Genomic DNA, 26302 nt, shown 5'->3' with positions numbered 1-26302 from the left:
TGCGAGTCACCAGGAACACATTTATTCTACAGCCTGGTTGAAAGTAGTTTTGGCTGGTTTGTTGTCACAATATGTTGAAAAGCCATTAGCTTCTTTCATATGCTTTTTGATGGTTGTGGCCTTATGATCCAAAACAGTAGAAATGCAGCCAATTTGTTTGGCTGCTGTATAAGTGGAAACCATTTCATATATCACCAGCAGCCTCCCTTGGAGCACAGCATGTCCAGCAGTACAAATAACTTTGCAACATAATTTTTGGGCAAGGTACTCATCTGCCTTTTTATTTACTCATTTTGCATTTTGATGCAGTCCAGAAAGCCAGTTGTATCCTGGACTATGTCAAAACCAGCGTGGCCAGCAGGTCAAAGGAGGGGATTCTGTCCCTCTGCTCTGCAGAGGAGTCCACCAAGGTGATCAGAGGGATGGAACACCTCTCCTGTGAGGAAAGGCTGAGAGAACTGGGATTGTTCAGCCTGGAGGAGAGAAGCTTTGGGATGAACAAACTGCAGCCTTCCAGTACCAGAAGGGAGCTAACAAGGAAGATGGAGAGGGACTATTTACAAGGGCCTGGAGTGACAGAACAAGGGGGAAAGGCTTCACACTGAAATAGTGTAGGTTTAGATTACAGATTAGGAAGAAATTCTTCTCTGTGAGGATGGCAAGGCCCTGGCACAGGTTGCCAAGAGAAGCTGTGGCTGCCCCATCCCTGGAAGTGTTCAAGGCCAGATTGGATGGGGCTTGGAGCAACCTGGTCTAGTGGAAAGTGTACCTGTCCAGGGCAGGGGTTTGGAACAAGATGACCTTTAAGGTCCCTTCCAACCAAAACCATGCTATGATCCTATGATTTATTATAAACCACAATCTCATGGCATGTTTTAGACAAATAGTTATTAATTTATAAAACTTTGGTGCACCAGCATTCTAGATACTGGTTCCAAGTGGAATCTTGTGACTCCTATCATAAAAGCTTCTCTAAGACACCCAGGACTCACACATGGATTTAAAATTGCTAGTACAGTTTTGTATGAACTTCATAAATTAGTCATTATTCTCTGGTGAGCCATGCTGCCTTCCCCTGTGACATCCCTTTGGGAACCATCCTGTAAGTTCATTGGTCCTGCCAAAGAACACAACCTAGGAGTCAATTGGCACATTCAGGATTTGCAGGTTGAAGAGAAACCATTAAACCCTTTTGAAAGGGAGACTTATGGCCCCAGTGATAATCATAACAGCAATTCCTGCTTTAAACCAGGAATATCATCCTGGTTACTATGGACAAGTATATTTAGTCTCCCTCCTCTGTCAAGCAAACACATTCACCTTTTCTCTGTGCTTCTTAGCATAACTTATTTTTTCCATGGTTTTCTGTCCACCAACTTATCCCCAGTGTTGCACAGGTTATTTGGGGTGCAGGATATTTGGAGTGCAGACTGTATGCATGGAAATGCTACAGTGCCCCTTGGACAGCAAGGCTGCAGCAGGAGCTCAGCCAAATTATTAGAATAACAGAAAATGTGCACAGGGAAGAATCACAGGAAACCAGAGCTTTTCAAGTTCACTGCTCACTAACCTCTTTATGGTTAATTTTTTGTTAAAATGTCTAATGAAAGAAGAATTACTCTGAGATTCCAGGACAGCTACAGTTCTTCTGCCATTCTAAATCTTCACAGGCACCAGTAAGATGTTTTACTTGCAGTAGGTTAGGTGCTTTTCCATTTAAATCTCAAGCAGCCTTCAACAAGATTTAGTTTTAATTTTTGAAGGCTGTGATTTTTTCCAGAGATAGAATTATTGTAATGTTTATACCATTTCCTTAGTTTGAAGATAGGATCAGAAGTGAATGTCTGCTTACAAAAGGAAAGCAGCGACTTCTGTGAGATTGATTTACTGCACATGAAACTGGTAATTAAAAAAAAAAAAAAGAAAAAAAGAAGCAGCCCTGCAGTTTCTGTATTTTCAGATATTTCCAGGTCTTACTTTCCCACTATGGTTTTCACACAACAAACTCGGGCTTTCCCAGACCAGACAGATGTGGAATGTATCTGCTGGATTCCAAGGTCATGGAATTATCCCATATGAGATTCCTGGCACAGAGGTGAAAAACTTTAAGCACCATGAAACAATTGTTGCCATAAAGAATTATATTTTGGCAAGAGTAAATCATAACAGATGTACGGTTTCTAACAAATAAATTTGCAGTTGTGTCCTACACTGCCACACTGTGTACCCAGCAGCGGGGAGGATTTATTCATCTGACTTCAGATAACGCAAATATTTTTAGCTAGCATTTTAAAGTGGTAGATGCAAAGGCATGTGAGCTTTGTGGAGTTAAAAGTTCCACTAAATGAAATGCCAGTTTAAGAGGGGCTGATTTTGTTTCTGACTCGAGCTTTGCCACTGACTCCAGCTCTAACAGTAGTTCAAACTAGTGTAGTCGTGCTGTGAAACTGGAAAGAAAAGAGGGGTTTGCTGTTGTCTAGGTTACTGAGGAAGGTAGTGACAATAGTATTAAAAATAGTGGTTATGATCATGTACCACTCTCTCAAGTTCAGCTTCCAACTTGGCTGGGTGGCACAATACCTCGAAGTCTGCAACACAGCTGCCAAAAATGCAGGGACCTGCAGCCGTGAAGTGCCCTGCTGGGTTTCCCAGCTCCCAGCCCTCCCCATGTCGGATCACTCGGATCACTTGTCATGACCGAGCACCGTATATGGCACACGGATACTGTCATGGGACCCCACCGGCTGCGCTCAGGGAGTCTTTTATTCTCAGCTGCACACTGAGAGCTTGCTGAACTGCTGCCATATGGCCCTAATGCTCATAAAGTTTGACATGGTTTAAGAAAAATGTGTGCAGAGACACAAACGTGCACAGGTGTAGGAGGAGAGAATGGCAAAAGGTTTCTCAGAGGGCCACACTGAGCCCGAAGAGCACAGCTTGTAAAAGCCCTTTAAATGTGCTCTCTGCAGCCTGTCATCTCCTCCGAGGACAGGTTGGTTTAAGTGGCGCAGAAAGCATAGAAATAAAACTGCATGAGAAGTAAAACATTTCCAATTAATAGCTGGTCAGGCTGCCCAGCAATAGCATTCAGCAGCCTAAAAATAAAAGACCTAAAAATAGAAGATAATTCACAGGAGACAACTCAAGGAGAAATGGACCCATGGTATTAAGTAGTTTGGCATCAGATTTTTGGTTTTAATTTTAAAAATGAGTATATTTAATTGCAGGTGAGTGGTAGGTTACAAGGGGGTTGTTGCACCATCCTCTGTAACTCCTTTGTGAAAAGCACTTCAAAAAAGCTCAGGATTTGTGTTCATTATTATTCTGCTGGTTATAGAGGAGGCAGAGTCAGGGCATCTGATTTTTAGTCTCACCTTTCCAGTTTCTGGGCAGAACATTACCCTCCCTGTTTCCCCATCAGTGGGAATAATCCTAATGACACCTCATAAAGATGAGCAAAAAATTAATGGGAGAAGGCATAAATACCTGTCCCTAGTGAAACCAGGCAATGGGAATAGCAAAGTTGACAAATAATAGGAAAAAAAAAATCATTCCTAGTGCAGCAGTCCTTTTAGAATTACTGCATAGAGCTGCCTCATTGACAGAAATGAACCAAATTAATTGCTAATGATTATTTGTGCAGCAGCATCCCTGGCTGATCACATTGGAAACAGCCCAGTAATCCTTGGGGGGGCTGTTCCTTTCATGCTGCTGTTGACATTTCAAGTCAGGGCCACAAACTGGCTCCGGTCTGGGCAGGATCTGCTGCGAGTTCTTGCCGAGAGTGTACTTGAGATACTGTCCTTAGGTGAAATCAGTGTTTCCAGCCCCGCTGACACTCTTGGCACGCTACAGGGCGTCTCTGCACAGATGCAGTTCAAATCCTTGTTAGGTGGAACAGTGTTTGTAAACTCTCCCTACCATGGAAACGTGCACCAGCAGCGGAAGGGCCGTGGTCGGGCTCGGAAGGGCACCCCATCCTGCATGGAATTGGGTCTTTCTGTAGGAAAAGTCGACTTGAGCCTTAAATTGCACAACAAGCATCTGAAGATTTATGATTTAAAAGCTCCTTAAGAAGGAAAAGAAAAAAGAGAAAAATAATAGCCCGATTGTTTCCTGCCCTAAATTGTTGCTCTTTGACATTCTAACCTAAGAGAGACCCCTTTGGCACCTACCCCTGCAACAGGCAGGGGAACTACAAAGTAAACTTCTTCCGTAGGGATAATGAAGTCACTGCCTTAGGCACACTCTGCTATCACACCTGATAATCTTTTTAAAACACAGTGCGATTAATTATTAATTAGGAAGATGAATGTTGTCTAGAAAAGAAGTTTCAAAGGCTGCAATCTGAACTGCTTAGTGTTACTAGGATTTTGTTGATACCGAAAATGTTTGTCAAAGGCAGTCTGCAGCGACTCCTAATGTGCCCAATAAACAAAATATACCGAATAAACAGAGCCAGCAGGCACCAGGGCTCTGTACTCTGCTTATTTTTAACTGCAGAGACATTGTTTCCCACAGACCTCTTACAGGAAAGGGATGTTCGATTTTCTTGATATCACCCAGTTGTGCTGGAGAAATGCAGTTCCATTGGCACTGCTGCAAAGTTCCTCTCTGTTCAAGATCCATTTTTAATGGCCAGCTGACACCAAAGATAGGAAGTTAGGTGTGTGATTGGGTCCCATCCTGACCAGGGATGGAGGTGAAGTATTTTGGCGTCAAAGGGACAAAAAGGTCTGCTTAGTCCAACTCTTGTTAAACTCAGTTTAATTTTGAGTTTCATGGGTAGTGGATCAGGCTGCATGTCCGTGCAGTATCATGGGACAGTTTTTCATAGGAAGCAACTGTCTGCTCCCTTTCTTTATCCTACCAGCCACAGAGGACATGTCAGTGACTGCAGCTTTTGGCCTTTCCTTCCAACTCTTTCCAGCCTCACTAATAACCACTTATGGTGAACTCTGCAAAATCTGAACCCTCAGAAGTGATGGATGATGGAGCATTTTATTAAGAATTTTGTGAAACTTCAGCTTAACCAGTATTTCTAGTTTATTTTAGATATTTGCAGATTTTGTTCCTTGTTTGTGACAGAAACCAGGACAACTGTATGTAAATTCTGAGAGTTGCTATGAACCCAGAGAATGGAGAATAATATATAATAGTTTAAAAATGTACAGTTGAAAAAATACCGTCAAACCCAGTCATGACTCAATCTTGAGTCCACAACCAGAATTAAGTCCTCTTGCCTCATACTTCTCCAGGACCATCAAGATCAGAGAGCTTTTATTTTCCTATAATAAAGGTTTTTGAAAAAGAGGTCTGATGGGAAGCAAAACAGTATAAAAGCAATGTACACATCCAATAGTTTGTGATGGAAAAGAATTTTCACCTGGATTGGCCCATTCACATAGTATGAGATAAATAATTTTATAATTAAGTAATTTTAAGAGTTGTAATAACTGTGGTATATAACCTTTTAACCAGCTTATTCAATCTTAGCCACATGAACATCTCATGAACTTCATGGGGTTTATCCTCACCACACTTGTATGGTGAGGTGTGTGGAGCAGCCTCTGTGGTACATACTATGATTCAAAGCACAGGAACAAGAATTAAATAGTTCTTTGTTCCTGCTGAAAACAATCCATGGCAGTTAGACAGCTTGAAGGTCTGGACCTTCATGATTTTGCTCATGGAAGGTCTAAGGAAGAGCAGCAGTGTCAGCCCTGTATCCTGCATCCCATCATTAAACAGACCATCCTTATTCCTTTGGGTTAAATTTTAACACGCAAAAATGATGGGTGTTATTTTCTACTGCGGGTTGTGTGGAAGCCACTTGCATTTGTATTGCTGACAGAAATCTGTTGATTTCTTCACTTGTTTCTGTAGAAAAGTCTTTCATAAATCAAAGGTTGGCAAACAATAAAAATCCAAGATTATTTACTGGCTAAAGGAATATTTTCAGTGTCTTTGGCTACATAGTTCAAAGTATTTGTCTTCTCTTGGAAAGTAGCCCTAGAACTGCTGATCCTTAGCTCTAACTTAAAAGCTGTCCCAGGAATGATACTATCAGCAGTCCCTGAGGGCTGAAAGGGCAGCTGAGGAGTGATGTGCTGGTGGTCTTCCAGGGTACTAGGAATTAGGACATTGGTTATGTCAGCATCATGAGGTACACACAGGACTTGCTGTGTTACTCTGTGTCTTTGGGAGATTGGTAAACCCAGGTCTTGAGGCAAAACCCTGGGAAGGATGCAGTGTAGCCATAATATTCCAAAAGACTTAGAAGCACTTTTCCCAATCTCTCTTGTGCACACCCTATACCCAGCACACACAGAGAAATAAAGTGTATGACTGCTTCCCCAGTTCATTTTTGACATGACAACTTGTGTAGGAGTCTTCAGTCTCATTCAGCTGTAATTCAAAACATCTGATTTGTAAACACATAAAATTGAAGTTTATGCTGGAATGACAGACACACCCTGGCCTCTACCACTATAGGATACATGGAAATCTGGGAGCTGGTTTGAGAAGTAAAACTCAAAGTTAGTAATTGGCAGTTTCATTCTTAATACACGCATGCTCCATTTGAATTGCCATAAAAATCAGAGTGCAAGATTTTCTCTGTGTTTTAAACAGCCTGTGACTTCTTAGTGAGCTGTTTTAGGGAATCATTGGTGCTCTTTAGTGCTGTCCAGAAGTATCTTCCTACCAGTGGAGTCTACAAGAGCATTAAAGGTTCCCAGGTAATGAAAGACCTCTCCATGGGAGCAAGGAGAGCAGCACAAGCTGTTTACCCCTCAAGGTTTTCAGGAGGTTCTCAGTAACCCCATAAGCTCCTTTGGCATTGAAGACTGAGCTCACAGGCCCTGATTCAAAGCATTTACTCAGTGTGAGCAAGAACTTTATGGCTCGAGGCATGTTAAATCTGAACTGAAATTAAAGGTCCATGCTGTGCCAGGAGCTGGGAACTCTGTCCTGAGGAGATCTTTGTCTTCAAGCAAAAACACTGCAATATAAACAAGACCTGAAATACAGTGGTGCCCAACCTGGTGCAAGAGAAGTGAATTTCCTAATCCCTGCTGATGTTCATCCTTTTCTCTGGACCATGGTAAAGTTGTCCCTTAGTGGAATGTCATTTGTCTTTCCTCTGCAAAGATACCATTGAGATGGCTGCAGATTTGCTGCAACAATAAACCCCTCAGGGCTCCTTCATTAGTTGTGCAGTGTGAATTTTCTGGAGCATGTAAGACCCTTTTCAGCGTGCTCCATGATGAGGCAACTTTGAGTTTGTGATGTTTTTTCTTCTGAATTTCAGAATTTGGTCCTTTGAACACACAAGATTCACCAACTGAAAGAGAGCTTTCTGTGGGGGATTTTACTGATCTCTGCAATGCTCTCTTCTTCTCCCACTTTGCTCCAAGTTTTCTTTCTTGCTCAGAAGCTGCTGCCCTTGCTGGCCACAGCTGCTCTCCCAGCCCTGGTCACAGCATTAGCTAAGAGACTTTAATGACAGTGTCTGTCTCAGCCTTTTGCTTGGTCTGGTTACTTCAGCATCTACAGAATGTTTTCACAAAGAAGCAGATGGTGGTAGGAGTAATTGGGCCGGAAAACAACATTAACAGCTAAAAACGATTTTCACCAGAAAGGATTTTGTGGGCAGGGTGAGGGAGGTTCAGCACTGTTTTCATGTTTTCTCTCCCATACGTTCACCCCTGCCCTGGCTGTAGGTGGTAGCGCTCTGTGCTTCTGCTTCCACGAGATGAGCCCTGTCAGGTCAGTCACAAATATGAACAGTTGATGAATAACCCATTATAGAGTCACTTTTATGTTGACTCAGTGGACGTTTCCTGGCTTCAGAGAGAGTTGAGATAATGGCTAGCTTTGTAGAAAGAAAGAATCTCTAAAATGCAACATTTTTTTCCTTTGTGACTTTTATTGCTTTGTACGCTGACATGTCTGAGGGAGGAAAACAGGGCCTTGTTGCCAATAATGCTTGGCACAGACGGTCTTTAAAATCTGGCACCAGGATGAATATTAATTCAGTTGTTTTCCCACAGAAGCTACAGATTAGTCAAGGCCAAGTATCACTGAGATGATTCATTAAAACCAACATCTGAGCCCACCTTTCTTGAGTGGATCTGCTCCTTGTCACCCCTGCAACAGGTGACTAAATGTGTCATTAAAGTGGCAGCTAAAATCCCAGAGTGGAGTAAAGATACAAATGCCAAGGAGCCCCAAAGGCTGTGGTGCAACTGCTTCCCAGATTTCTGGGCATGGAGCCAGGACAACTAGCCAAGGAGAATCACGCCCCAGGCAAGGGGTTCCTCCTATAGCTCAGAGCTGGTATCCTTATCCCTCTGTCACCATTCCCTTACTTCCCAGGCTTCCCAGTCCCAGTTGGCAGCTGGTGGTATGAAGAAGCATGGGGCTACCATGGCATGGAGGCTGTGGTGTCCCTCCATCTTATGATGGGGGATGATGATGATGACAAGGAAGCTGTGAGTCTCCCAACATATATAAATGCCTCTATTGGACACCTGTGTGATCTAGACTGCTTTTAGTTCTGCCACTGTGGCTCAAGGGCAATATTTTGAAGTCAAACAACTGTAAAACTTAAAGTTTTCCTTCTGAAAAGCCTTTCAACAGAAAAGTCTTAACAAAACTCCTCCAATTATTTATTCTTTGTGCAAAACCCACCTTATTTCACCTCCTTATTGCAGGGCTCTCTATGCATGAAGCAAATTGCAATTGCAGTGTATTCCACTTCTTTGGCTTTTCACTGTGTTTACTGATCTCTCTCTGCCTCAATCTTGCCTTCTTCCATCTAATAATAACTTCTTTTACTTCAAGGGGCTTACATAGGTACAGCACAGTTTTAATGCAGATTGTATCAAAGAAACACTGAAGGGGAAGATTGTCTAAAGTACTGCAATAGAAGGATGAACAAAACGATTGAAAAGGTCTTCCCATGTCAGACATCTATGATTTTAAATACTGAACCATCAAGACAAAGGCATTTCCTGGTGATTAATGATGGGCTGGGTGTAGTCATGTCTGGGCCTTAACCCTGGCCTCCCATATATCCCTAGGAAATGCCCTGTGGCTGCTGTTTTAAGCTACACTTGGCTTATGATTGATTGTCTTTTTTGAAAGCACCTTAATGTTTGTGGCTATTTTGGTGACTGCTCTAGACAGCTTTGTTCCTCTCTCTCAGGCCTGGGTGCTACCCCTGAACTAATATAAATGTGTCTAAATAGCAGAGAGCTGGAAGTTTAGGCATACATAGGGCAGCCTGATGCAGGTTGTGTGATATCAGTCTGATGTGTAGGACCCCTGCCAGCTGGGCAATGGCAGGGACTTTCCATCCCTGCTAGATTTTGGTGTGCTTTGTTATTATTGAGAATTAGGGCCAGTAGGATTATGATGCATTAGTGTATTATTGACAATGCAATGATCATCATAGTCACTGATGCTGCAGTTGTTGCAGTGTAAAGGTGATTTTGTCAGCACTGCTCTCCAAAGGAGACTGGGTGGGTATCAGGGTGCACAACTCATTACTCTACTGTTCCCTTTAGAGCTTGTCTGACCTTGCATTATTAATCCTAACCATATTCCCAAGATGCTGACTTTCTGAAAATCCCCCAAAAATAGGGCAACTCCAAGTTTACTGAGTCACAACCACATTTAAAAAGCTGGACATGTAAAATGTCGCCTGTTTGTTCTCAAAAGCTCTCAGTAGCTCATTGGCTTGGCCATAGCCTTACACTTTATGTGTATTGAGCCCTAGTGGATGCAGGAAAGAACCCACTTGCTGGACATAAACAAAGCCACCACTTTTTCAGTCAGTGAAAACCTGGGGCTGCTCTTGCTCTTGTAGCCTGTACTCTCCCATCCCCACAGGCTCATCATCAACCATAGTCATGAGAGGAAAGTTTGCCAAACATGGACCAAAGTTGTTTGAGGTTTCACATCAGACAACTGAACTGATTTAAATTATTGGTTTTTTAAAGTGGAGGGTTAGACAGATCTCCCAGATTCACCAGGCAATCACTGTTTCATAGCATCATGGAATGGTTTGGACTGAAAGGGACCTTAAAGATCATCTAGTTCCAACCCCCAGGAATTTCCAGGAATTTTGTAGCATTGGGAGTTGTAGCTTTTGACTCTCCTTAATTTAAGGTAATGATTTGGAGATGCTCTATGAATGGTTTATTGCATGCATGACCCACTAAGCAGGCAGATATAATTAAATAAGATGCAACTTACTATGTTGTACTTATTACAGTGTAAGAACATGGCCCAGACAGTGTTTGCAGGCAGGGTAATGGTGTATTTTATTAGCTACACCGGGAGAAACAGGTAACCTGAAGAAAGGCATGTGTGCCCAAAAGCTCTTCTGCCTTTTCTAGCTATGCTTGTTGGTCTAATAAAATGTATTACTTCCACAAACCTCACCTTGCCTGCAATTCAATAAAATACTCCCAGGATCATACTGTGTGACAGATCTTTTAATTCATTTCAGATCTGCTGTAGCTCCCATCCAGTCTCTCTGCTTCACCGTGTGAGCAGGAGCATTTTGTTCCACTGTATAGCCCCTTCCTTTGGCTTTTGTAGTAATTTTGCAGAGATTTAATAGTGGCATACAATGAGGGTTTATGTGACCATGGAGTGGGGGGGAACTTATCTTTTGAATGCGTGAATTATGGAGTGTGCAGATTAACAAAGTGAGAAAGAGCAAAAGTATGTTCATAACTGCAACTGATGGAGTTAATGGCAATCGCAGATGGATCAGCCTGACCTTTCCATCTCTAATTCCATAGACTGCACTGCTCTTTGTAGTGGGTGGTGAAGAGGAAAATAAAATAGGCTAGAAAAACTTTCTAAGCTCAAAACTAGGATAAAAATGTAACATTTTGAGGCCATGGGGAAAAAAAGTCTTCTGCACTTTTTTTAAAGAAGAGCAGTTAGTAAAAAAAAGTATGAAATAAAAATGGAAATAGAAGAGGTAACTTCCTGCTTATGAAAATTGACATTATTTTCTTATGATTGTAATAATTTTTTCCTTTTTAATAATTATCTTTTATCACCAATGGAGCTTCATCAGATTCGTTACTGATTGCTATATCTTTAAAATGGGTGGTTAGACCAGCAAAATCGATCGATCAACATGACTAATTTTAAATCAAAAAGTTTCTAGAACAGTGCTGGTTTTCCCATCCTATGCCCTGCCCTTGGTGAAGCTCATCCTGCACATCCTGTCCCACTCAGGGATAACACGGGCTACCACATTTTGCCTTGTGCTGCCTGGGAGTGATCCCATCTGATCCACTGAGCTGGAATACAGTATTTCAATTTTTAGCATCATGAATCATACTTGCCTTTTGTAGCCAGGCTACTTCAGCCAACTGCTGGCTATAGGATTCACACCTAAATATAAACCCAGGGCTCCTGAAACAATTAGTGCTTGTAAGTATCTGTAGAATATGGCCTGGGAATCTCAGTGTTGATCCAGATGGACTGCTGTCTTTACACCGTAGGATGTCTCATTCATCCATAGAGTCTAAGAGTTTAAAAGTAAAACATCTATCAAAATCTCATTACTTTGGAGAGGATGGGAGCTCATGGATTATAAACCTCAATTTATTTTTTATATCTTAAATTATGGTGCCATATCTAAGCCATAAATTTTTACAAACCAAACTGCTGATGCATTTGAAGGAGTCAAATAAACACTCCCAGCACTGTGCTGGGGCAGTGACAGAGGGAGCCGGCAGGTGCGTGGGGTGAGGGTGGCAGAGAGCTGGTGATGGCACATTGCTTTGGGAACTCCTACTTTTGTTTTTTTTGCAATAAGATGCCTGTATTTACTTGGAGGAGAGGAGAGAAGGTTAATGATATCGGTTCCTGGGAATACAGGCACTCCCCAGTGACTGAAAGGGAATATTCCTGGATCCCCCAAAGATCATAACTTCACTCCCAAGTGTCTGCTAGCAGAAAGACATGCCTGTCTGCCTTCAGTTTAATATTGTCACAAAGGTCTGATTTATTAAACGGTGTCAAACTTCTCGACAGTCTTTGAGCCTGTGCTCTGTAGGGTTTGCTTGGTGAAGTAGGAGGCTGAAATGGCTATGAGTTCACAAGGCAGTATTTTAAAATGGGCAGCACTGAACAGCTCAATCCTGCAAATCTAGGATCAGGCAGTTTGTTTCAGAGATTTATCTTGCCAAGTTTTGTGTGTTATTTAAGGAAAAATCTTTTTCACTGAGACCAAATGTATTTGGGATTGAGAGTGATAAGCCCCTGAATGCTTGCTAGATAATGCCCACACCTCCCAGGACACAGCTCAGGGGATTTATTCAGCCCTATCATTTCTAGGAGGTGGGGTTTGCTAAAGCACAAGAAGGATAGAAAGCTCAAAAACTTAATCAGAAAGATCTAACAACTAAAGTAAAATGAAATACATCCATGAAACCTGTGATGAGGGCAGGGGTAGGGGTCAACACTAAATTCATTTGGTATGATAACCTCATTAAATATTAGGGTAATAAAGAATTGTTCCTGTAGTGATTTATTCTGTATTATTTTATTCTGCATTATTTAATTTCTGTATTATTTTTTGCCCCAGTTACACTGTTGGTCTACAATTGTACTCTTCCTCTAACACAGTCAGAGTAGCGTTGATTCCAGAGATAAGACACACAAAGTGAAGGTGATACAGACAGACAATTATAAATACATCTTCTTTGTTTCACGGGGTGGACAGTCTTCCCGTGAAGGTCACTCTGACAATGCTCCAGGATGTACTTGTGGAGCTGGTGGCTGGTGCAACGAGAGGCCAAGCAGTGTAATCAGAACTGACATCTGGGTGCTCGCTGTCAGAGGTTCAGGAAACTTGTTTTGCTCTGTGATAGACCTGTTCTCACTGGGCAACGGGAAAAGCCTATGTGACTGTTAAAACAAGAGTGGAAAAATATGTATCTGGAATATGCATTGCTTTATCCTGCCAAGCCAAGTGTTTATTGTGGAGGCCAGACACATCTGTCCTTCTCCAACAGATATCATGGTGTTTCTTGGATTAAAAAGACCGACTGTAGTGGAACAGTGGAAGAAATTGCTTCAGAAGACTGACTTATTGGAGTCCTATATCATATGGACCTTGTCAGAAAAATATTAGCCACAATAAAAACTGACACTCAGGGAGATGAAAGCAATATTGCTTGATATTGTGATTACCTTTATGGCAACGTGTTTAAGGTGAGCAGTGGGGAGCTGAGTCCTTCCTTTGTTTGACCTAGGCAGTCACTATGATTGCTTCAGGGACTTTTTGTTTTGTTTTGTTTTACGTAATAAAACATCTGCAATAAAAGATTAAAAAAGAAATAGTTTGGGGAAAGAGAGTGGAGACAAGGATTGCAGACAGCTATTTGGGTCAAGGGGTTAGGTTTTTGCCAGGCTCCAGATGGGGATGGAGAGGACAACAAGGGCTGGAAGCGATTCTGAAGCTGAATCCATCTACACCACACAGGCAATGAGAACAGCATCAATTTAGTGACCTGCACCTGATCTGAAGTTTGGCAAGAGAGAGGTTGATACATGCATTAGTCTCTGTGTGGGGTATTTCTGAGAACACTGCATGTGAATGTGTGTCTGTTCTGAAAGCTGCAGTAACTGTGGGTAACAACGTTCCTCAGACATCTTTGCATTTTCATGCTCTTGCAGATTTAGTGGGAGATTTTGGGAAACAGCAGCTTTGGTGGAATAATTTACTTTTATCAAGGATAAGGACTTTTTGCTGGAAACTTGACAGAAGAAATCAGATTTACCTCTGCATTCATATAGCACAGAAGTTAACCTAGAGTGGCTCAGCACTTTGTAAAGTATATGGGCTCAAAAATAACCCTGTTATGAAATAGGACATGGTGCAATAAAGGGGTGTTACAGCAGCTTAGTTGTGCTTGTTCTAAAGGAAGCAAATTAAGATCATTTGCTACATAATAGTGGATAATCTGCAGCTCTGGGTTATTCCTGGCCCCCCAGTCCTAGAAAAGCAAAAGGCAGCCTTGAAGCAGCTCTGACAATGTTTGGGATACTATAGGATGTGTTTAAACACAGTGCAAAAGTGAAGGGCTGCTTCTACAGTGTGCTGAGCACCTTGAGCTGCATTGAAGCCAAGGTGTTTTGGAGCGACTCTCACTCTGCCACCATACCTGGAGATGCACAAGTTTCTTTTGGTGGAAAGAGGCTGCAGGATATTGGCAGCCAGTGAATGTGCACTGAATACTCTGCACTGGAGGGAGGTTTATATTTTTCAGTTAAAATCGAAGTATGTTAACATTTTGCCTTTCCCTATGCTCTTGGTTTGGACTCAGAAGATTCAGAATACTCATATGTTATTGTAATATTTTTCCCAGAAAAGCAGATACCTTCTCTGCTCCTCTACAAAAGCTTTGTGCCACAATAATTTAAGATTTCCTCCAGGTCAGAATATTTCTGCATGTAAAACCTCTTTGAACGTTAAAATAGACTGTAACTGAGTTTTGACATGCATTAGCACGTGTCAGGTACAGCAGTTTTTAAGGGCAGTGGAGACAAGACACATTCCATCTCTCCAGTGACTGACTCACAGGTGTCCAGATCACTACAGGCCACGAGCAGGCAAAGCCACTAAAAAAAATAAAATAAATCACGCCTTGTTGCAGCAAGCATTAAAAACTCCTTTTACCACCCATTTCAGCAATAGATCAGGTGAGGAATAAACTCTAGTTGATTTCTTACAAAATTATGTCCCAGAATTGTGTCTGGGAAAATGGCCTTTTTATTCCTTTTAATGTAAATCTTTTCTCTTGTAAGGTTCTGCATCCACCCAGAACATATTTTTAAATTACATCAAAGTATACATTTGCACAGCGTGATGTGCTTTAGTTAAAGAGGAGTTCCTGGGTTCTATCCTGTTTCTCTTCTCTTTATGAGCTGAATATGTGTGCATCCAAACAATTCATAACAAAGAAATTGTTTGCTGTACTGACGGATTTTTTAAAATCTTTAATTCTTTTCATTCTTTTATCAGGAATTGACTGAAATTGTCATATCTCCCATAGCAGAACTGAAGGAGTGTGACACACAGAATGAAATACTCGGGATTGGATACTTTTTGAAGCAGAACAGGTTTGAGGAAAGCCAGCTGACTCTCTGCACTTCTCTTCCCAGGGCACAGCTTCCGTCCTGCAGCGCAGGTCTGACAACGAGGAGTACGTTGAAGTTGGAAGACTTGGTCCATCAGATTATTTTGGTAAGAAAATTCATCTAAGTGTGGTTTAGAAAGACAGGCATGTCAGGATCAAGTAGTTATTGTCTTAATTAGTGTTCTCCTCTCACATGCAAAAGGTTATGTGCAGGTCAGCTGCTGCTTTCAGCAGTAGTGAGAGATTTCAGGGAAGCTGAATCCATTCCTTGGTTTCCACCAGTGAGGCTGACAGGAGACAGATCCAGAATCAGCAAAACAGTCTGAAAGCATTTGTTTTCAAAGGCATTTTACACGCATGCATTATGCATGTGTAATGCATTTGTACTGTCAACAGAATTATGTAAAGTGTCTATCAAGAGATATATAAAGGGAGATGTTCTACAAGCAAAGCAACCGGATGGTGGCTGGAATATACACCCTCTGACAGAGAGGCACAGGGTGTGTGACAGAGTGTGTTTCCCTGTTCCAGGTGAGATAGCCCTGCTGCTCAACCGGCCCCGGGCTGCCACGGTGGTGGCACGTGGCCCCCTGAAGTGTGTGAAGCTGGATCGGCCCCGCTTCGAACGGGTGCTCGGCCCTTGCTCCGAGATCCTCAAGAGAAACATTCAGAGATACAACAGTTTCATTTCACTCACCGTCTAAGTGATTCCTCTGGAAAGCTGCCTTTGTGTGACCTTGTGCACTTAAATTTGCTCCGTGCAGCTCCGTAGCTTTATGAAGAAAAAAAAAAGTGTGCATTTTACTTGTATTTTTTCTGTTTGTGTCACATATTGGATGTCAGCTCAAATCTCATGTATCATAGAAGTGGGAAGATAACTGTTTGGATAAGACTAGCTTTGGGGAAGATTGGGGCTCTTTTGGGCTCTTGGCTTGCAGACATTTTAACCTGTTGTTGGTTCATATAGCTTATAACTGTGGGTTTAACTATTTTAAATACACATGAATTTCTGTTTTCCTTATTATCTTTAAAGTTGGTCTTATCCACCTTTTGTCAAGCTTCTTTGATCAAGTGATGTGAAAGGTGTCCCTGCCCATGGCAGGTGGTTGGAACTACATGGTGTTTCAAGTCCCTTCCAACCCAAACCAGTCTGTGATTCTGTGATATCTCTCTGTCACTTCTAAAAGACTTTCACTGGTTATGGACTGGAGGGTTCTGAAATCCCATGGAGTAAATGGCAGTTGTGCAGTTTAAGGGGAGGGTTGGAGTAAAATTTTGATCATTCCAGCAAGCCAGGAAAAAGTAGAGCTTCTGAATGATTTTTTTTGTGGCTTAGATATAGGGGCCATATTCCTCCATGTCACAAACACTTTTGGGTCTGCTTTGTAGGATGTGCTGAGGTGAACAGCCTGCTCCAGTCTTCTGGGTGAAGAGGTCAAGGGACAATGTTTTTTAAGAATTCAAATGCAGCCTTTAGGACCTAAGTTGTTTGTCCTTAACTATTTTTAAATGAGGGTTTGCATTAGAGCCCTTACAAATTCAGTGGGAACTTCTCTGTTGAATTAAGTGAACTTCAAAACTCAGCAATGTCCTCAGTCACTTCTCTGAACATCGTATGAAATGCTGAAGAGATGGTGCACATCAGGGACAAATACAGCAGCTGGTTTTTAATAAAATCCACTTACCTAAATTCAAATGCCTTCCTTTTAGTATATGACTAAATTTTAGAATTTTTAAAGATTTTCAGAAAACCAAATACGTGCTACAAAATGCTGCCTCTCCTCCAAAAGACAGGTATTGTATAACAAAGAGCACCAGAATCCTCAAGCCCAGGTCCCTCCAGGGTCCCACAGCCTCGCTGGCAGTCATTGCTGCCCTACCTAGACATGGGACTCCTCCTAAAAGGAGCTTTTTGCAGATCCCCTGAGGGTGAGGATCTGCACAGCCCTCAAGGATGGGATCCTTGGGATGATGCTTTGCAAAGCTTTTCCTTTGCAGGTGAACTTGTTGCCAGCAGCAGCAAAGCTCTGCATCTCAGCCACTGCCTGCTCTTCAGTTGGGGCAAAACTTAATTTCTTCTTTACAATAACATTCTTCTGAGTAAATACAAATTTTCTGTACCTTTGATATGCCAAAGGTTGTGCGGTGGAAATATGGCATCAATCTCCCTTTTGAAACTAGAGGTGTAGGTGAACTTGGCTAAACGGCTAAAATTACTCCTTCTGGCACACAATGTACTTTCTTCTTTGGAATTAACAAATACTAACTTGACACTTTCCTGTTGGCTCCCACCAAGGGCCCAATATTGCAGTAGCTGCCTGCAGTGGTTCTCACAGAGCTAAAAGCTTCTCAGCTTCTTGCTCCTCTCATCACTTAAAGGTGCTTAATTTATTTCAGCATAATTTCAGTGGTCCCTTTAGTGTATATTCGTTGCTGCTATTTATTATGATTATGTTATGCTTCTTGCACGTGTTATTAAATATGACCATTCACAGTTTCCAGCCGTGCAATTTTTAGCACATACATTTATATAGGCAGACCCCCATTCTAAATAGATAGCTCAGTGTATACGCATTTGCTTATTTGCTGCACTGTTTTTGTATTCTCTTGTGCAATTTTTAAAAGAAATATTTTTTAAAGTTACCAGTCACTCAAGTCCATTCTTTTACTTATTGTGTTTCCGTTGTGTTGGTAAAAAAACTGTGAGTGTTTCACGTAATATGCAAGACACATCTCTTGTCAAACACCAAGTATTAGCCTCACTGTTTAGAAGTTACTCAAGCACACAGACACACTGCAGATTCTTTGCTTTAAACCTTTACAGCTCATGGAAAATACATTTGAATTATGGTTCTGTTATAAGCAATCTCAAGAGAAGTGTAACTGTTTAACACCAGGGTTCCTGTGCTTTAAAGAGGAACAAAATCATATTCAGTGATGTTTTAAAGACAATTGTAATATTTGCAGTGGATGATGGGACAGGATTGCAGTATGAATAAAATTCTTCTACATTATATGTGGCCGTTGTGGGTTTATTACTAATGGAAGTCTGTGTCAGTAAATATGTTGTAGTTAAAATCCGCATATCATCAAAAGTTTGAACTCTACTGAAAATAATCAGATGCAAAGGGACAAAAAATAGACCAAGATTCCCAGTGCTATATATAGTAATGGAAACCAAACTGGTTTTGTGGAGGATTAGCATGAAGAAAAATATTTCTTCTGTTTAAATGTAACCATATATGTCTATATAAAGAAAAAAGGGGTTCAAGGTGTCTCTTGGACTTTCCTGTTGTTGTACAGGTGCCAGATTTGAAACTCTCAGGACTGCTGCTGAATCTGTTGCATGGCCAGCAAGGGAGACCTGGGGAAAACCAGGCTCTTTCCTTCCAAAACACAACTGTTGCTCCTTTTCCCCAGTATCATAGGCAAAGCCCTGACTGAACCAGGGATCTCTCCCAATCCTTCCTCTCAACTTCTGGCCACACATGAATTTTTTGAAGCACAGCTGCCCTGGGACTGAAGCACAACCCAATTTTTGGCACCAGAGATGTACTGTGCTGCTGCCATGGCTTGTGTTCCTGCTGTGGGCTGGCCAAGAACTACACTGAGGACAACTTCTGAGAGAAGGCAGAGTCTCCAAAGGAACCACCTGTACCTCATGCATCAGGGTAGAGGCATGGGCTGAAGGACTGGAGATCATGGGTGCTGGGTGAGGAAGAGGTGTTTGGTGTGTTGGTGGTGCCACACTACCTGCCAGAACTCTGGGTGGCCACATCAGCAGGTGTGCTGTGGGCCAAGCTTGGCTCCAGAGCTGGAGCCAACACCCCAGAGCAGCAGGCAGCTGCCTCACTCCATGCACCCCAGAGCAGTGGCCTCACTCCATGCAGCTTCTCTGTGGTGGCCCCTGCACAGGAATCTTGGGCGTCTCCCGGCATCCAAGGGCTGTCCAGCTTTCCGTTTTTGGAGTGTGTTATTTTTCCCCCCTTTGGTATGATTCAGGAGGGAAGGACTGGTCTTTCCAGAGAATTACTCACATTATGTAGTAATCAAAAGTGACCACTCTCTCTGAGGTCCTTCCAGAAGGACATTACCAGCCCACGCTCCCCAGAAAAGAGCATCTCACCACTCCTCATTGTCATTCCTTTTTTGGTTGGTTTTAATTGTGTTGCAGCCATTTCAGGACTCTGGAGACAAAAGAAAAGACTTTTTTTTTTAATAGAAGCTAATTGCACCTCAGGTTTTTACAAGGCCCCTGTGGCTGACCAGTCTTTGGTGTGTGTATCACATTACTCTCAGCTCGCTCAGGCATTCCCACTGCTTCTTGGCACCGAGTGCCTAAATTCATGGAGTCTTATGAACTCCATGAGTCCTTGATCATCAAGCAAGCACAGCCTGACATCATGTTACCTGTTAAGGTATTGGTGGGAAACAAGAGCTGTTGGAGAACCAAGTAACCCCAGTGTACAGCAGTTGGGCTGTTGGCTGCTGGGTTGTTCTTCCTGTGGTAAGTGGTCTTTGGAAGTGGAGTCACCACACAAAGGGTGACATTTCTCCTGTTGTGAAGGCTGCGCAAGGTATATGGATCCCATTCAGTTTTAAGTCTTAAATGATGCATAAAATCCTTTCACTGACCTACTTATAGAAGAGATTGTGTTTGTTCTTTGTCCCCATTTCTGTATAGCAGAGAGAATATTATCTTGTGCAGAGGCAACACCATGGTGACCTCCTTAAAGAGAGCCAGAGATCCCACTGCCTGCTGCTCTTTGCAATGCCACAGGGTATACACAGTCACTGCAACTGCAGCAGCGTCCCCGGGGACTGTTGCAGGTGGATGGGACTTAGCAGAGTAGTAGGACTGAGTAGGTGACTCTGAGCACCAACCAGTTTAAAAAGCCTCACACTTAATATTCCAAAGACCAGTTCACTATGCAGAGGCTGAATTATCTAATCTTAACATTGCCAGGCATGTTTTTTAAACTTGTTTCTAATGATTTGGCAACTCTGACTGGAGCTTCAAGTGCACACAACTGCTCAGAAACTCATAAGAGCATTTCCAGCCAGAGTCACTTCTGTAGGTCCCTCTTCCCTCCAGAGAAGAACATATTTGGATACAAGCATATGTGTAGCCTTGAAAAATCAATGTTACAGGAACACATTGGCTTGGATGCTCCTCCTCCTCCAGGGATTTCTCCATGGCTCTTTGCTGCTCTGCAGAGTTGTATCTGGGATGCAGCACTCACACAACAAGCTGGCCTTTTCTCTGGAAATGCTGCCTGGCCAAAGGAGCTGGCATCTGCAGCCATCTGGTATTTTTCTGAAGGCTGAGTATTAATTTTTTTTTTGTGCTTGATTAGGCTCCCATACCAGAGTGATTCTTCTTATTTCTAAAAGTCTGGATTCAGTTTTTAGAAAACAGGCTGCACTTTCCCTGGGCAAGGAAAGCAAAGTGTTGAGCATCTCCTTGAGCTGCTCTGACTCCTGTCTCAGATGTGCATGGGTAACTTTTCACCTTTGAGTGCACCAGCCCCTCCCTAGCTGTGCTTTCATTCTTGTTTCAAGTCACTCTCTACACAAGTATCACAGAGAGCCTTCACAGCCCAGACCAGCAGCAGCACACGTCCCATGTAGTTGTGCTTCAGCAATTTTAAGTGTGCAGAGTTCTCTTTAAAAGAGTTGTGAGATCTTACAGAGGAAAAATATAATCATTTTGCCCAAGAAGACTGATCCTATTCCAGTATAAACTGCCTCCAAATGTGGAACAGTGGCATGCCATGTTGCTGCATGGGCCAGCAGTGCTGAATGAATTGGCAGGTGCTGTGCTGCTCTGTGATCTCTGGGAGCTGGGCTGTGAGAATGCTGCTCCTCTACTCAGAGCTTTGGTTTGAAGCTGAGAGGGTTGGTTTGCCAAAAAAGTGCCCCTCACCCAAGCCCCAGTGGGATAATGGAGCTTCATGCTGCCAAAACTCACTGGGTGCAGTCACCTTGCCCTCAGTGGGTGCTGACAGCCCTTCCCAGAGCTGGCAGTTGGACACGGGATGTATAGACTGATGATGAGGTAGGGAATTTCTCACCACTGCCTGCTGTTACTGGTGCTCTGGATGTTCATACTGCTGGCTCCAGGGAAATCAAGCCTTTCTGGGAAGTGGCTACTCCCTATCCTCTTTATACAGAAAATGTATTGTTATTATTTGAAAGCACTTTTGTATTGCCCTTAGACTACAAGCATGGCAATTGTTCCATTAGAAGACATCATGGTGCATAGCAGTGAAATACGATGTACAGTACCATGCAGTATGTATTTTCCAGATAAACTGGGAAAACAGTGAAATGGATCTGCAAAGTGGGGGTACAATAGCTGCTTTGCATTCCTCCACATGTGTGGAATTTATGTGCGCCACAGAGTGACTCTGTTTGGTTACCATGTGTTTATGATGATCGGATGATCAGTTGTGTTTCTCGCCGGTTTCTTTTTCTCAGTTTTACTCATGGGCCAAGCACAAAGTCCCAGCAACTTCAGACTGAACGTAGCAATGAATTAGTGCTGGCTAAACCCTCCCACCATTTATTTCCACTACCACAGCAAGAGGGAACAGACTTCACAGCTGAAAAACACAAGGGATTGTTTCTCCCTCTCAACCAGGGGCAGCTCAAGCAGTTTGCCAGATACAAGTAGTTGGCTGTGTGTGCAGACTCTGGGTTATTTGATTGAGACTTCCTAGCCTGGAGGTGAATCTCCACACCCTACCCTGCCTGGGGAGCCAAGGGTGCCGTGGGAGTAGGGAGATGTGTCAATGCTCACAGTTTAACTTGCGTAAGTAAGGACAACTCTGGAAATCGCTGCCAGAGGAGAATCTGCATTTCTCAGCGACAGCTCTTGCAGAGATGGAGAAGCCCTGGTCTTGGCCCTGCCAGGAGAAAGGAGTCATGCCCTCACATATGGTTCATGTGGCTCTTGGCGAGGCTGAAGGTGTCTGGGAAAGCAACAGAGCTGCTCCCCACCCTGGAAAGCCTATAGGCAACCACAGCACCATGAGCTTTGCTCCATGGGCCAAATTCCCATGAGATGGCAGGATGGTTCATATCCTTGACACATATCCAGTAAAGCATCACACCCTCTCCTATTGCCTTGCATTTCTGGCTCTTAGCCCAGGATTTAGCTTTCAGAGAATAACAGTATTAGCCAAGGAGGGCTTTTTAAACCTTGGATTTGCAGAGGGCAGGAGAAGGTACCAAAATGGACAGAGGTTCCCGAGGAACACAAGAACCAGCCCAACAAAGGCGCTCTTGTGCGAGCGGAGAGATGCAGCAGAACCTGTGTCCGGATGAAAGCAGCCCTATCAAAATAGCCATAAACAAACCCGCCTCCTCTGCTACAGAAAAGCTGTTGTGCCAGGAGCATATTAAATTGTATATGCTTTTTCTCAAGGCAAAAGAATTGCAGCAGTGACGGCAGCTGTGTGTGCTGGAGCTGAGCCACTGTGTTCAACTCGTGAAGGCCTTGCTGAGGACGGGGTGGGGGAAGGACTGTGGATGAATGTATTATTCAGAGGGACCCACACTGAAATGATCTACCGGCACTGGGGATGTGTGGAAGGGGAAAAAAGTGATTGCCCTAACACCAAAAGCTGATGCATTTGCCAGAGGGCAGCAGAGGTGATAGGCCAGGTCCCCTCCCAGACTGGGAGCTGTGGTCCTGCTGGTGTTGCTGTTTGTGGGATGAAGCAAGGTATGTTTTGCCCTCCACAGGTTTCCCTCAGGAGGTTCTTGGTCTCAGCCTCCAGAAGGAGAGCTGGGCTGCAGCCACTGCTCTGCCCTGGATGGAGGAGCAGGTTGCAGGCAAGGGGGGGCCCATCCTGCCCAGTGAGGAGCAGGGAGCTGCAGGCAACCCCATCCTGCATGTCAGTTGGCTCTGCTGATTGCCACCTGGCTGGTCCCAGGTGTGGTGGATAAATGGGAAATAAAGTAGTCTCATACCCACAGGAGTTTCTCCTGGCAGGGCTGTTCCCTGCCTGGCACCTGCCTATGTCCTGGAGAGACAGGGTGCAGAGGGCTTGGGACTTAACCACACTGCAGCCAGAACCTTGTATCCTTGAGGCCACCTCTGCATAATTTTGAGAGGGCTTGGAGGGATCCCTCTGTAACCTCTGAATGTTGGTGCACTGTGAACAGCCACAGAATGGGATTTCATCACCATTCACACTGCCTCTGCCATGTGTGAGCTGAGTCTCCCAGCCAAGCTCGTTGCTCATTTGGTTGGAGGAAGATCCCCAAGTTTGCTGCTCAGGCTTTGCCCTTCGCTCCTTGGGCTATTAGAGGTCCAAGCTTGGACCTTGCAGCCCAGAGGAGACATACCTGTCTCTAGGATGCCCACATCACCCAGAGACTCTCTGCGAAGTATGGTATCTAAAATCTTTCTCCACCTTTAGCTGCAACTCCCATGTGAGCAAAGTTGATCTGTGAATAAAGGATACGGGATAATTTCCTATTCCTCCCAAAATTTAGAAACATCGAGAAAACTAGCAGAATGCCTTCCTTATTACCTCAGGAGCATGCTAGGTAGAGGCACCTTCTGTAGATCTCCTTAGGAGGAGTGAAATAAAACAGAATAAATTCAGAAAGGATGACTTCTGTGCAGACACCTTGCAGGTGCCTCATCAAAGATCAGTTTATCCCCAGGTGATACAGTTCAAAGGCTGCAGCAAGAAAATAGGAGAGAAGATCCTGACACCCATCTCAGTTTAAATTCAGTCACTGCAGCTGTCCCATTCTTTAAGGCAGAAGAGGAAATTTATGGCTCTCCTGCAATGCGAGTTATGCTGTGAGCACCCACAAGGTAAATGCCCTTTTGTGCCTGAATCCCTTCCCTATCTGAAGCCACTGCATACAGAGGGCTAACATGATTCAGTGAAAGAAAACCCATTCAGGTTGCTTTTTAAGCAGATTACAGCAGATTAGCTGACTAATCTATATGAAATCCTCTCTCCAACAATTTCAAACTGTAAACAAATCCAGCCACTTTTGCATTGCGCATAAATATTTACTGTGGATTATATGAAGATTAACTTCAAATTATATTTGCAACAAAGGTTTTATTTTGCAACTTGCTACCTTTAGTAATGTAAAACCCTTGAAAAGAAATATACCTTTCACAATGCATGAATTAAGGCCCATCAGCTGTACAATAGCATCTACCAGAGCATGTACACAACCAGAAACTGAGTATACCACTGCCAACAGAAGAAGGAAACCAATAATAAAAGCTACTGGTGCCAAATAAAAATGCCTGGTATTATCATAACACGGAAATAAGATCTTCCCCAGAAGATCTAATTTGGTGTTAGTAGCTGTCACATTGCTGCTACTCACAATTGGTTTTTCACTTGCAGAAAAAAGCTGTGCAAGGTTTGCAAGCAAAGGATGTTTAGTATTCTGAGACCTTGCCCTCCTTGGGCAGTCAGTGGGGTTACACCTGGCCCTGCTCACTGTCCAGGTGGCTGGTGAGAATTGAGGCAGCCTCTCTGAGAGAGCAGTTCTTCTTCCTGAAGATTTGGGGTTCTCATTGTATCTCGATCTTATCTCCAGCCATATGGGGAAACCTCAGAGCCACCAGGTCAATGCTTCAGAGGCTGCTGCTCAACCTGGTGAGGTCCCCACAAGTACAGTGACTGATTCCTGAATTTCAAATGCCACCAGGGAAGGGGGAGGTGGTAATCATTGTCTGTGTCATATGGCTTGCAGAGGAGGGAACCAAATGGTTGCAGACTGACATCTCTTGCTGACCATATCACTTGTAGCTGAATCTCAGCAGCAGATACCCCACTCCAGGACAGCAAGAGAGGGAGAAGGGCGTTCCCAGAGCACCTTTTCATCCCAAAGAACAGCAGGCCAGATGCCACTGCTGAGGAACTACATGCAAAAGCCAGATGCATATTTGGCAGCACGTCATGCTCCAAATAGGATGTTTCAGGATCGCACCAGCCTGCCTGCACTGCTGGCCATGGGGCCATGCCTAAGGGTGTCCAGGCTGGACAGCTTTGGTACTGCTGCTCCATGAGGAGCAAAGCAGGCCTTGCACAGTGTTTGGTTGGGACATGCAGAATGTTGTGTCTATCAGAGCAGTGAAGGAATGCTCAGTTTACAAGACAATGGCTTTTTAGGAAGCCAGAAAAAGTTAAACAACCTTCCCAGATGGCAGATCGTCCCTTTCCACCCTTTGTATAATTAGGGCAGCTCCATACTCCTATAAAGAGATGATCTGTTTAATATAAGAGATTTCCAAAGTCTTAGTAAATGAGTATCTGAGAACTGGCTTCTGATGTGGTTTATGTTCTTTTTGATAGATTTAGGTTATGGGAATGTTGGTTACAGAGGCAGTGAGTGATTCATGCTGAAACCATCCGGGTGCCATCTGATCCATGCTGTCCACCCGAAGGTAGAGGGAGGCTGCAGCCTGCTCTGTGTTAGTGCCTGCAGTTCAAGCTGCTCATTTTAAGTTATAATTGCAGAAAAAAAATTACTGCATCAGAGAAAAGGAAAGGGCCGCATTTTGCAGAGAGAGGTAATCCTCACCAAAGCAACATTTCCATAGCAAACTGGGGTCTGACAGTGATGCCTCAGGACCTCAAACTGCTGTGCTCTGTGTAAGAAGCTGTACTGGCACCTTAGAAAAAATGGTCTCCCTGGAGAGCCTCTGGCTGCTGCTTGTTGAGCACAAAGCAACACACAGGAGCCAGTTGCTCTGCGCTACTGCCCACCTTGGAGTGGTCTTGGAAAACATCAGTTCCCCACAGACTGCAGCTTTCTCTCAGTAGTACTTGCAGGATCAAGCCCTTGTGAGAAACAGCATTCTCCTCTACATTTTTTTCCTATGGTCAAGCATTTGGAAATCCTGTCTCCATCTGAAGAACATCAAAGCAAGCAAAAGGGCAGAGATTGGGCTCTGAAAAACCTCAAGGGAGAGCTGCCCTGCAGAGAAGGACTGTAGTCCTCCAGTCTTTGTGTGCTCCCTGGAGACTATGTTCCATCATGGGGCCCTTTTTGCCTGGCTGGGGCTGGCCCTTACTGCTGCCCAGGCTGCCAGCTGAAAATCCACTCCCAGACAAACCTCAGGACTGCATCAG

General features: G+C 43.6%; 1 protein-coding gene across 2 annotated transcripts in view; it reads left to right on the top strand.

The window, feature by feature from the left end:
• The window catches only part of PRKAR1B (protein kinase cAMP-dependent type I regulatory subunit beta), a 93423-nt gene extending 75230 nt beyond the window's left edge, over positions 1–18193 (top strand). For both annotated transcript variants that reach the window (XM_071570713.1, XM_071570712.1), the window contains exons 10-11: positions 15205–15286; positions 15711–18193. In XM_071570713.1, the coding sequence (XP_071426814.1) occupies positions 15205–15286; positions 15711–15883 (255 nt within the window). In that variant the 3' untranslated portion in view covers positions 15884–18193. The remainder of the gene's footprint in view (positions 1–15204; positions 15287–15710) is intronic.
• The last annotated feature ends 8109 nt before the right edge of the window (positions 18194–26302 follow it).

This window comes from Pithys albifrons, chromosome 16 (assembly GCF_047495875.1).
Source record: "Pithys albifrons albifrons isolate INPA30051 chromosome 16, PitAlb_v1, whole genome shotgun sequence".
NCBI classification, from domain to species: Eukaryota; Metazoa; Chordata; class Aves; order Passeriformes; family Thamnophilidae; genus Pithys; species Pithys albifrons.
This window is presented reverse-complemented; position numbering and strand designations above follow the sequence as displayed.